Below are 13,027 nucleotides of genomic sequence, written 5' to 3' on the forward strand. Positions count from 1 at the left end.
AAAAAAAAAGAGTAAATTGTTTTTTTCTCTATGTGTGATGGTCAGACTATATCCCAACCACCAGTTTCCCTTCAAAAGTCTCACTAAAGATAACTTTCAAACTAAAGAAATCACAAGGTAAAATTTATAATGACACACAAAAATGCCAATAAAATGACATTAATAGAAAAGCTATGAATATACATACATATTCAGGAACACCACGCATACACAAAGAAGGAATGTACCCAAGTGTTAATGGTTTATTGCTGGGTAGGTGTGTTTTTCTTATATATTTTTCAGTATTTTAGAAATTTCTTACAATGAGCATGTTTTTGCTTTTTTGTAAGGAAGAAAAAAATTAACAAACTTTAGGATTTCATCAGTTGTTTTTTTCCAGCAATACAGAGTGGCATCTTCTCTGGGAAACAACGGCCACCAGGAGGGTGGCAGGATGTGGCTTCCCTCCCCATTTCAGAGGATCACTTAGGAAGACAAAAATAGTATTTTTTTTTTTTTTCAACAAACTGTGACCTCTCCTTGCCAAACACACACAGTTGATTGTCTTAAAAAGGCAATTCATTTCATTCCTGGGGTGACAATCTTCCTAAGTCAGTGTCTTTGGCTTGTCTATAACTAGGGTACTTACTATGATTGTTCTTTTAAAGAAGATCTTGTTGGAGAAAGCAAGTCCAGGACAGAGTAGATGGTAGGTTAGAACACACAAAGCGTTCTACAATGCTCACACAGTTTCTGGTAACATGACCCAGCACTGACATCCTGGTAGATAAGGTCACAGAGATGGGTAAATCCAACTAATTGTGCTGAGGTTACTAGAGAGAATTCCCTGTCCTCCCCCCAGAGCCCTCTGGGAAGGACGGCAGTGGCAGAAAGCCGTACTCACTGCGTGTGTGTAACAGTTAGCAGCATGTTCGTAGCAAGTTGGTTTGTAGCGGCCATTGGCTGGGGCCCGATGGTTCATGAACCTGTAAGAACAAAAGGACATCACGTGAGAAACGGCGGGTGAGGATCAATGAGGAAAACCGCCAGGAGGCGTTTGCTCTATGCTGAACAAAGAGAAGACAGGTGGACATACCTGGGGAAGGTCACAAAACCAAAGCTACTAAAGGGATGTAAACCGAACCAACGGCACTGATGCTAAAGCAAATGCCCTAGTTGGCTGGATTAAGGATTCTTTCAGTGTATTCAAGAGAACAAGGCCTACCAATCAAAAGCACACAGAAACCACATCCACTCCTTCGACTGGAATGCCCCTATAATTAAGAAAAAAAAAAAAGGCACAACCAAATCTTAGCAGGAAAAAAAAAGGCGGGGGTGGGGGGGATTTTCTAAACTTTAGATATTGTTATTAAATGAAAAGGGATAGGTTATATTTAAAAGCTTTCTTTTTCTCTCTCAAGATTTATAAAACTTTATATATGTAGGTCTTTAAACCCTACACCCCGTTGATTAACGGGCCTGGCCTACTAGTTTCCCAGTATTGTGTTACCTATTCTGGCATAAGGCTGCTTAAATAAATGATACCTGACTACTTCCAGGCCACCTAAAACAGGAGGCATATATATATATGTGTGTATATATATTATATATATATATTTTTAGAGACAGAGTCCCATTTTATTGCCCGGGGTTGAGTGCCATGGCGTCACAGCTTACAGCAACCTCCAGCTCTTGGGCTTAGGCGATTCTCTTGCCTCAGCCTCCTGAGTAGCTGGGACTACAGGTGCCTGTCACAACGCCCAGCTTTTTTTTGTTGTTGTTGCAGTTTGGCTGGGGCCAGGTTTGAACCCACCATCCTCAGTATATGAGGCCAGCACTCTACTCACTGAGCCACAGGCACCGCTCAGGAGGTCTATTTTTACTTTCATTCTTCCTGAATCAGTACAGTTTGATTCAACAACTAAACACATGACTACTACCCGGTATTTGGCTATCAAGTCCATATACACATACAAATGTGTGTTCTGTATCTAAATATTAAAATCTGTTCACATGTAGACAGATGCGCATTTTCTCCATGTCCCTTTGGGCTAACTTTGTGACCACCCACGAGAGTGAAAAGCATGAATCCCACAGGATCTAAAGAGATGGCAGCATCCTTCCATGAGTGTGTGTGGTAGGGTCCCCTCCACCAAACTCAACCCATACCCACAGCAGGTTTCGTGAAGGATTGGGGATCAGTCTAACTGTTCTGAATAAAAGAAGAAAGAAGTAGATGTAGAGAAACCAGTGGAAGTGAAAGGCGCCTGAAAGCATTCCGGTCTCAGAGGCCCACTGCATTCCTGTGCCTGGAGTCTGCTAGATGTCGGCAGGGTTTGTGCAACACATCATCCTTCTGCTTGAGCTAGTTTAAGTGGAGGGAATATTTCTCGCAACTAGTGAGTTCTTACAGGTCATACCTTATTCATTCATTCATTCACACGATGAAAAGCAGTACAAAGGATAAACCAAATGGCAAAGAAAGGTTGACAAAAACTGGCTACAATACATGAACAGGCCATTCCAAAGAATGCTCAGTTTATGAACAAAGCCTAGCCAATACTTCTTCCCTGAATTAAGAAAGGCCTGTTATCCTTAGATCAAAAATCTGTTGGGGGATGTATTTGAGACAATGACGATACTGCATTTGACCCACTGATGGGCTATTTAACTACCGTGTGAAGTACGTCCTGACTGAGGGTGATCCAGCAGGTGGTTCGAACGCTAACTTCTATTGAAGAGAAGTATACAGCTAGCAGCTTCAAGATTTCTTGAACCTATTCTCAAAGATAGGTAATAGGTAACTAATTTCAAGCATCATCTTTTGTCCCCTGATAATCCTTTCCATCATTTTACTAATTTCCCAAGAGACATGAGTTTTGTGTTGCTATATACAGCTCTGATTAGCAAAAAGGACAATAATCCCATTCTTGGGAAGAATGCTTTACGAGTGTCCCAAGCATTGAAGGAGCCACCACATCATTACCCTGAGACATAATCACAGGGCTGTAAGTAGCATACCCTATCAGGAATTTTCTAGGGTAAAGAGCAAGGCCTCAAGATGGGTGAGGTTGGATTAAAGCAACAGTGTAGGGTGCAGCAAGTAGGATTTGTCTACCCACCACCAGGCTGCAGACTAAAATAGCAATTTATATCTCTGACAGCCCCATCTAAAAATAGTTAAGCCATTACCCAGCAAGAAGGATAGACTTTCACATTTTCTCCTAAAAGCAAATAAACTGGATGGCCATGTTTGTGACGGCTTAGTCCCTGCCCACCTGGAATAATTCAGGTTAAAAATAAATAGAAAGTTGTTAAAAAAAAAAAAAAGTCACCCATGGTGCCTTAAGGCAGCCTCTCCTAGTGGACAGTGCAAGATCTGGGCAATAAGCAAGGTGAGGGCAACTCTCCTGGGAGCAATTCACTGTCTGGGGCACAAGGGGATAGATGGCACAAGTGTTCTGCTGGGAAATTACGAGATGGTTTTTCCCTTTCTCTCTGACCTGCCAGAATGCAATCCAGCCTCCTCCACAGTCTCCTGAAGAAATCACTCCTAAGACCTAAATGGAAAAGCAGATATAAAATGCATATAAATTCTCACACACTTGGCTGAATCTCTTCCCCAGAAAAGAATAGGAAAGATGCAAGTATGAAAGACATCTCTACTTAAGGCAGTGATGGTAATGGTCACCCAACACTGAAGCAGGCGCCAGAACAGTGGTTCTCAACCTTCCTCATGCTAAGGGCCTTTAATACAGTGAGAACCGCTGCACTAGAGGGTTGGAGGGAAGGTGATTTAGTCCCAGGAATGGGAACCACATGTAAGAAAGCTATTAGTTAAGCAGGGATAGTTCACTTATCCCCCTACTTTCTCTTTCAACTCTCTCTCTCCCCCTCCTTCCTTGCCCATTGTCCTTACTCACCTCCCAAACCCACGAGCAGAATTTCAAAACCATCAAGTGAAAGAACATTCCGGGCCTGGGGACACTCCTGAGCACACAAGCACACTTTAAATTCAGCCCAAAGCCTCTGCCCACTGAAAGCAGACCTTCAGATCTCAGAGGCCTAAGATCGCATCCCACAAACTGTCCTCATTGTCCTAGTGCAAGCCATGTCAACACCACCTTCAAAATGTATTCCATCAGTCCACCTCTCTACAGCTCTACAGTTCCACAGTTCCTACCTTAAATCAAGACAGTGACATCTTTACAGGTGTGCAAAAATATGAAGTCTCTTAACCAGTCTTCAGGCTAAAAGGGAGCAGGCTTCATAAAGGTCAAAAACGGTGGCTATTCCAGAGTCCCTTCAACATCACTTGGTGTTGCAATATTAAGTCCCCACAAGGACTCCTCTTTATACAGACATAATTGTCTATTAAAACCAGATCATATCACATATCCCAAACTCAGCTTAAAGCCTGCCTTTGGGCTTTCCAAAGTGCTTAGGGCAGAATTGCAACAAGTCCTGACGGATGTGGCCCTTACAACTTTTCCAGTCTCAGGGTGCTACTTACCTCTCATTCCACCCTCCAGCCTCGCTGCCTCCTTACTGCTCTTTAAACAGGGCAAGGTCTCCTGTGCCTCAGGGCATTAGCAAGTGCTATTTCTTTCTTTCTCCCCAGGACTTTCTTCTCCAAAAACGCTCAGCTCTCTCCTCATCCTTTAAGCTCAGCCCAGATGTCACCTCCTCAGAAAGGTTTTCCGGACCATCCTACCTAAAGTGTCACTTTAGCCCTCCCCACACAACCAGAGTTCTTATCATAATTGGAAGGAATATGCTTTTTAAAAAACCAGTTGTTGTTTCATCTTTCCCCACTATAATGTGAATTCCATGAAGGGGCTGTCTTGGTTCCCATCTCATTTCCAATCCCAAACACAATGCCCAACTTACTGCTGGAGCTTACTAATTGCTGAATGAATGGACAGATTTTCCAGCTATTGCTGAACTATTTTGTCTTAACAGAGACATCAGCCATAGTCAAGTAGTTTCACTAGGAACTCAGCAGTTTCTGTAACAGCAATAGCCAGTCCCGGAGCTAAAAGAACCCTGAATCTCGACCAGGCGTTGTGGCCCAAGACGGTAATCCTAGCACTCTGGGAGGCTGAGGCGGAAGGACTGCTTGAACTCAGGAGTTTGAGACCAGCCTGAGCAAAAGTGAGAACCTGTCTCTACTAAAAATAGAAAAAAACTAGCTGGGCATGATGGAGGATGCCTATAGTCCTCATTCCTTGGAAGCTGACACAGGAGGCTGAACCCAGCAGTTTGAGATTCCTTTAAGTTAGGAACCTGAACATTTTGGAGAAGAATGTTCAGGCTACAATACCCTGAAGCCAGGGTATTATAGCCGGGAGCGACAAAGTAAGACTGTCTCAAAAAAACAAAAACAAACCTGAATCTCAGGAAAAGAAAACTCTTAGAGGCCAACAAGACAATGGATATTCCAAGGACCCCTTCAGCATCACTTTATATTGCAACACGAGTCTTTCCCAGCATAAGCACCTTACTACTGGCTCCCCTTTAGGACTGAACATGGTATTATTAGTCTAGGAATACTGTGCACCAAGATGTCAAGAGTGGTACTCTTGACTTAATGAGACTACCCTATGCATGTGATTCAATCCTCTGAGAATATGCAAAAAAGACAACAGGCAGCCTTGGAAGACTTCTTATGCATGAGAAGGCTTTCCATATTTTATTTTGAAGCTAACCAGTGGTCAGAAGGCTGAGGTTGAGGAGAAAAGAGCATCCTCTTCCTTAGATTTTTGGATGCAAAGCTAAAGAGATGCTTATGCACCAAGAAGATGTGGTAGATGCTCTCTGTAGGCCTCTATGCTGCACACACAGATGTGGTGGTGTGGGAAAGAAGTGAGTTAGCAGCATGGGTGGTGGGGAGGGAGAGACAGGAAATCGATCTCTTGGGTCTGTCCCTTCCTAGCTGCATGACCACGGGCAAGTTCCCTTTTATCCTCTTCTAAACATATTTGCCCTTCTATCTAGTAGGTATAAAATGCATGCCTTCCAGGGTCACGACTGAGGATGAGATGAGTAATATACAAGCACCCAGCCAGCGGCTGGCAGAAGTAGGTACTCACTAAATGTTAGCAATTCTCATCAGTCATAGATCCTGTGAAGGGGAGAGAATGTGTGTGTGTGTCTATGTGGGGGTGTCTTAGGGAGACTCAGGCATGAAAGGGATAAAGCAAGGAAAATAAAATGTGTCTCTGTGCCCAGTGGAATTTTTTGCATGCTAGGCTCTCTGAGAAGCCATGATTGCATAAGCCCTCCTTGTGTTCATCAATCCAGCCCTCACAAACCTATCAGGGGAAGGAGCACATCCTCCTTCAAAGGCAGTGTGCGCCCCTTCCAGTTCCTTTGTGATTCACCTATCTGTAACTATGGTGAATGCTCAGAAAAATGTATATTGAGCACAGCCTTAAAAGGGGGAGAATAATACTCCCAACATGTTACTGTCTGAAACAACCGATAAGGACTTTCTTGTTATATTAGTTTGGTTTTTGCAGGCTTTATTTCCAAGTTCAAACTGATGTTCAGAAGTTATCTTTCCAATCTAGCCTATAATAGAGAAACAGGATATTATAAGATCATTCAAATCTTCAAAGAAAATCAGAATAGGTCTAGATATTGTTGAGAAAGAAACTGTTAAATATCCATTGACTACAATGCTTTCCACTCAGAAAATTATAGTCTACACCACATCAAAAGAAAATGCTAATATTTTTAAGTGAAAATACAAAGTACAAAATCAATTACAACTGTGCCAATAGGGACTGGAGAGATTGTGTTCAGCAAAAAAAAAAAAAAAAAAGTCATTTAAAATCAGCTGAGATGGTAGCATCCTAAGTGGGGTTTTTTTTTTCCATTTCTTTTAACACTGTTTTAATGTTCGTGCGACATATAATAATACTGGCTCTTTTTCTTTTCTTTCTAAAGAAGAACTCAAAGGGAAAGGAAGAAATTCAAACTCTTAATCAAATAGGGAAGGGGTAATTTCACAAAATATTGCCACTGTTCTCTGAAAACAGGAAGAGCACAGATGTGCAGAGAAGTAAAACCAAATCAAATAAACCACATGCACAGGGCTTCACTGATCATGCCCCAACACATGTTCCATTCTCCCTTAAAGCCCCTCTAGTTTTCATTCCTGACATCAGGTTCTAAAGCCACAACACTAGGCTTCCTTTTTGGCTTCAGAAGCACTGACATCAAGTTCCCACTGGGGGAACAGTGCCAGGCATTCAACACCCTGAGTGATGAGCAACATTCGCAAGTCAATCCAAGTCTTCAAGCTGATACTCCCCTGGTAACACAGACCACCACAATTCTTCCTGTGCGTGTTTTGGCTCCTTTACCCTTTGAGACCGGGGGAGGAATGAGAGAAGCATAATGAGTGGGTGGGCAGTGAGGAAATAGAGACTGGGGAAAAAAAAAAGAGCACTTTAAATTTCTGAAATAAAAAAACAGCAGTGTTTAAAAGCTAAGCAGCAATCGCCACCTTGGATGATTTCATGCATTTCTCCCCTGCCACTGCACACTGAGCTAGCCAGCTGGAGGTGAGGGGCCGGGGAGTGGGGATGGCTTTCCGATTCAGACAAAGGATGGAGAATTACCGCAAACACAGGAAAGGTGAACTTTCACCCACTTAAACGAAAAATAAAGGCCCAGGTTCCTCTGAGAACCATGGGCGAGCCTGCATCCGCTGCCAGACGGCAGAAACCCCAAGTGGGGGAAGGCCACCGTGCGCCCCCAGCCTGGTGTTCCCACCAGCTCCCGGGTGAATGAGCAGCCCGCCAGCCTTCCGGTGGCGCCTCCTGGGTTCCCTCTCCTCCTTTCCCAACACAGGCTCCTACCCGGCAGGTCTCACCACCCGAAGGCTAACTTGCCCCTTCGCAGATCCCAAAATAGCACCGCCCTGGGACGCTAAGCTTGACAACCAGCAAGGCCTGACACTGCCCGGCAAGGCTAAGCCAGCGGGGCGTGCCTCAGTTTCCCCATTGCTAGAGCTGTTCACAGACAAGACCTAAACCTAAAACGCCCAGCACCCCCACTTTACGACAAAGCCCTCAGCAGGGAGCAGCCGCTAACCCCCCAGTTCCGCGCGCCCTGGGAGACCCCCATTCTGGAGGCTTATAAAGGGACAGAGCCCAAAGCCAGGAGGGTCAGAGGACTCCGGAGAGGGGGCGGCCCCCGAGGCTGGGTTCGTTCGGGTCTTCAGAGCTAGCAAGAGCCCAGCCTGCACGGGAGTCAGGAGGGTGAAGCCCTGTGAGCAGAGGGATCTTAGGGAAGGAGGGCAGGCTCGGGGTGCTGGGTGGGTCTGGGAATCTACCCCAGGTTCACAGATCGCGACGGAGACCTGGGTCAGGCACCAGCCCCCGTCCTCAGAGGAAGGGGATCGCCCAGGGCCAGCAGGGCGGGGAATCTCCCCGTAGCTGGTCTCCGGCCAAGCCTCGGGATCCACCAGGGATGGATCCAGGTGAGGAGCCGGGACCCACGCGCGTACAGGCAAGATCTGGGGACCGCTCCGGGCATGAGCGGCGGGGCAGGGGGCGCCATCCCTCTCACCGCTGGAATCGATTCTTGAACCGCATTGATCCTCCACTCCTCCTCTGGGGCCCGGAGCTCCGTCTTGTCAGCACCGGCGGCCGGGTGCGCGGCCCTCATGGGCTTGGGCTGCTCCGGAGCCCGCCTGCGTGCCCCACGGAGCCGCTCGGCCGCGTGGGCCGGAGTGGGCCAGGCTGGGGGTCCAGACAGGGCCAGGGCTAGACCGGGCGGCTGGGGGCGGGAGGGAGGCCGCTTAAACGGCCCCAGCGCCTCCCGCCTCCCGGGCTCCTCCGCCCCCGGGCCCACGCCCCGCCCCGGAGCCCGGCTCCACCCCCGTCCGCTCCGCCCGCCTGCGTGCACCCGCGGCAGCCAGCGCGTCAGCGCGCGAGCGACCAATCAGCGTCCGGAGCGGCGCGGCGGCCACACTGCCATTCATTCCCGCCGGACTCGGAAGGTGGGGCGGGGCCTCGCGGTGGGGGCGGGGCTAGGGATGGGGCGGAGCGCTGGAAGGCGGTGCATTCCATAAGGGTCCAGTTGGAGCTTGAAGTGAGCTGACAGAGGAGGAGAGAAATGGCAAGGGAGGGGATGATCCAAGAATCTTAAAGGCAATTGTGAAAGAAATAGCAATCAAACACCCCGTCTCATTCATTCATTCTTCATCAATCATTTCTCCATCCCTCCATTCATTTATTCCATTGTCTTTTCTTTTTCTTTTTTAGAGACAGAGTCTTACTTTGTCGCCCTCGGTAGAGTGCTGTGGCATCACAGCTCACAACAACCTCCAGCTCTTGGGCTTAGGCGATTCTCTTAGCCTCAGCTTTCCAAGTAGCTGGGACTACAGGCCTCTGCCACAGCGCCCGGCTATTTTTTGGTTGCAGTTTGGCCAAGCCAGGTTCAAACCCGCCACTCTCAGTATATGGGGCGGGAACCCTACTCACTGAGCCACAGGCACCTCCCAATTCCTTCATCTTTTCGAAGGCAAACTCCTGCTAGGCTATTCTGAGAGGATCCAGGGCAGCATAAAAAAACATTCTTCCTTTGTCAGAGAAGAGGGTGGGGATCTCTCAGCCATAGTCTGACAGTCAATGAGATCCATAAACGAAGGAATCCTCTACAAGGATCTTTTAAGGTTATCTTACAGTACGCTTTTTAAACAACTTTTTATCCAGGCAGCTTCCCAATATGTCAAAAAGTAGACTTGAATCAGGATCCTGTAGCTATATCCTCTGAACTCAGAGGGCTTCCTGGGACAGAAGTTCAAGGAAAAATGAATGAATGAGTGATTTGTTGACCCTTTCCAGGATCACTCCTGGAAGTCAGGTACAGTCTCCACGAGGTATCCTGTCCACACCCGTTCCCCACTCCCAAACTGGAGGCCGTCAAGGGGCCTTTAGGCCCACCTGTTGGTAGCGTTTAACGCCATCCGCCTGCAATGAAGCGTTGGAAAGCTAGGGAATTTTTTTCACCCATAATTTCAGTTTCTTTTTCTTTAACCTTTTCCAATTGCTGGGATATAGAGGGGTGCTTTCCACACTTATTGCACTGATCTTGCCAAAAACTCCTACAGATAAGCAGTATCTCACTCATTTTACACATAAGTCGACAGAGGTTTTAGAGAATATAAAAAATTGCCGATGGGAAAACTAAGGTTCACACCTAGCTTCCCCTAACATTACAGACCCATATCCTTTTAGCCTACCAGTCTGCCTCTCCGCGTTTTAAAGTAGTACTGGTCTCTTTAGAAAAAAAAAAAAAAAAAACCTTCTCCCCGCCTCTCACCCACCCCCACCATACAGGAAGTCAGGAAAATGAGTGTGGCTTGAAAATCTACTACTAATCACTTATGTTGGGCCCCTGGGCTATACAATTAGTGAGGGAGGGGGTAACAAAGGAAATAAAGATAGGGGAAAATTAACCATATGTAATAAAATAAGAAAGGTTAAAAAACAGTGAACCTCAAGAGTAACAAATGTACCACCCCGTGAATGGCTGCTGATAATGGGGGAGGCTGTGCATGTGTGAGGGAGGGGGGATTTGGAAAATCTCTGCACTTTCCTCTCAGTTTTGCTGTGAACCTAAAATGCTCTAAAAATAGTCTTTAAAAAAAAGAAAGAAATGCAGTACTGTTACTTACTACAACATGGATGAACCTTGAAAACACTATCAAATGAAAGAAGCCAATCACAAAGGACCACAGAGTGTAGGATTTCATTTATATGAAAGTTCCAGAACAGGCAAATCTATCAAGTCAGAAAGTAGATTAGTAGCTGCCTAGGGAATGGGAGGGGCTTGAGAAGTGGTAGCTAACAGGTGCAAGTTTTTTTTTTTTTCGGAAGGGGCAAATGAAAATGTACTAAGATTGTGGTGATGGATGCCCAATTCTGTGAAGATCCTAGAAGCTACTGACCTGTACACTTTAAATGGGTGAATTGTATGTTGTTAGGGATTATATCTGAATAAAGCTGTTAAAAGATTACTTTGAAAAATTCAGTTTCTGTAAAAATCAAAATTGAAAACAGACTATAAACATCTGAAGGACAGATTGTCTTGCTCATGTGTGTATTTTTGAAAACTTTTCACAGAAGCTGTCATAGAGTAGGTGCTCGGTCACTAATTAATGATGTGGATTTAATTAAAAACAACCAGAAGGCAACAGCACAATGGACCGACAGATGTCAGATCACAGACTCTCAATGACTTAGGGATGTGTAGAGATAAGCAGTGAACAGGGGATGGTGGGGCCAAAAAGAAGGAGGTGCCAGAGAGAAAGAAGTCTGAAGATGAATTTTGTGAGAGATGATGGTCACAGTTTGGCACAGTCTTTACCACAGGGAGAATGGCTTGAGCAAAGGTGAGGAGTAGTCAGTACAGGGAAAACTTGGGAGAGGCTACCTAGGTTTAGAAATGCCAGTTTACCCAAGGGGGGGAAATGAGTGAGTTAAAAAAGATTAAGGCTGGGCACTGTGGCTCATGCCTATAATCCTGGCACTCGGTGAGGTGGTGGGGGGTGGGAGTGGAATCACTTGAACTTATGAGTTCAAGACCAGCTTGAGCAAAACTTAGATCCCATTGCTATTAAAATAATTAGCTGGGCGCTGGGCGCTGTGACTCAAGCCTGTGATCCTAGCACTCTGGAAGGCCAAGGCAGATGGATTGCTTGAGTTCAGTTTAAAACCAGCCTGAGCAAGATAGAGATTCCATCTCTAAAAATTAGCCTGGAGTTGTGGCAGGCGCCTGTAGTCCCAGCTACTTTGGAGGCTGAGGCAAGAGGATCACTTGAGCCCAAAAGTTGATGTTGCTGTGAGCTATGATGCCTCAGCATTCTACCCGGGGGGGGGGGGGGACTAAGTGAAACGCGGTCTCAAAAATAAATAAATAAATAAATAATTAGCTGCGAGTTGTGGTGAGTGCCTGCAGTCCCAGCTACTTGGGAAGCTGAGGCAGGAAGATCCCTTGAATCCAGGAGTTTGAGATTTTTGAGAGCCACTGCACTCTACTAGAGACAACAGAGCAAGAGGCCGTCTCAAAAACAAAACAAAACATCAAATTGGGTTAAATAAAACACCTTGATCTACAGCAGTATCTTCCACAGAAATGCGGAAACATTAAGTGAAAGTGGCATATTTAAACAAATAGGATCACAAATTTAAATTAAGCTCATTGTTCTTGACACCCATCCCCCGAGGTAAAAGCAAGCCTCAAAAGAGAAAAATAAAACTCAAGAAACAGCTTTGCACGAACCATATAAACACTTGCTACATTTTTTTTTTTTACATGAACTGTCTTTTTGAATTTGTTTCTGAGAAGGAATCCCAAGGGTGTTTGCAGAAAGAGCTACTAGATCTGTTTAGAGATTAGTGGGGTGGGAGGTGAAGATGAGGGATGGTTTTTCAGCATTAGCAGGATGTGACACTTTTGTTGAGCTCACAGATATAGTTTTTGTTTCTGCAAAACTGCAGGTAATACATTTGCACGGGCACTTTCTGTGCCCATAAGAAGGAATTCATGACGAAGCAGATGCCGGATGAAACTTTGGGGAGACAAAACACCTGCTCTGCTCACGGAGGGAGTTCCTGGACAGGTTGCTGGCTGTGCTAGAAGCATCTGGGACCTGATTTCCTAGCTGTCATTATCTAATCAGAGGGGAGCTGGTCTTCTCAGACTCTGACTCCAGACATCCTGGGAAGGTTAATGCATTTCCAATCTCAGGCCTTGTTCTGTTCCTGGCTTTCAACCTGCCTTTTAGCAAATATGACAAGATAAAGCAATCTTTAAAATGGAGATGCTCCCAGGCTTCCCCCTTTGCTGAAAAGAGAAATGTTGTCTTGTCCGACTTGGTCTTCTGCCCACAACTGACGCCCTTTCAGGGATCCTTGTCTCTGCCATGTTCCGTTCCTAGACTTTCCTGATTAAAAAAAAAACAAAACAGTGGGATGAATAAAAGATCTGGAGAAAAAGAGGACTTAGGGCTCAGCGCCTATAGCTCAAC

The 13,027-nt window shown here is 45.8% G+C and overlaps 1 protein-coding gene across 3 annotated transcripts in view; it reads right to left on the bottom strand.

The window, feature by feature from the left end:
• MMD (monocyte to macrophage differentiation associated) overlaps positions 1 to 8,865 on the bottom strand; it is a 29,148-nt gene extending 20,283 nt beyond the window's left edge. For all 3 annotated transcript variants that reach the window (XR_002775766.1, XM_003800027.1, XM_012811542.2), the window contains exons 1-2: positions 8,560 to 8,865; positions 884 to 965 (exon numbers count right to left, since the gene is read on the bottom strand). Coding sequence is in view for 2 of the 3 variants with exons in the window: in XM_003800027.1 (XP_003800075.1) it covers positions 884 to 965; positions 8,560 to 8,585 (108 nt within the window). In the remaining variant the exon portion in view is untranslated. The remainder of the gene's footprint in view (positions 1 to 883; positions 966 to 8,559) is intronic.
• Between the last annotated feature and the right edge of the window lie 4,162 nt (positions 8,866 to 13,027).

Source organism: Otolemur garnettii, unplaced genomic scaffold, assembly GCF_000181295.1.
Source record: "Otolemur garnettii isolate 467f Iridium unplaced genomic scaffold, OtoGar3 scaffold00162, whole genome shotgun sequence".
Classification (NCBI taxonomy): Eukaryota; Metazoa; Chordata; class Mammalia; order Primates; family Galagidae; genus Otolemur; species Otolemur garnettii.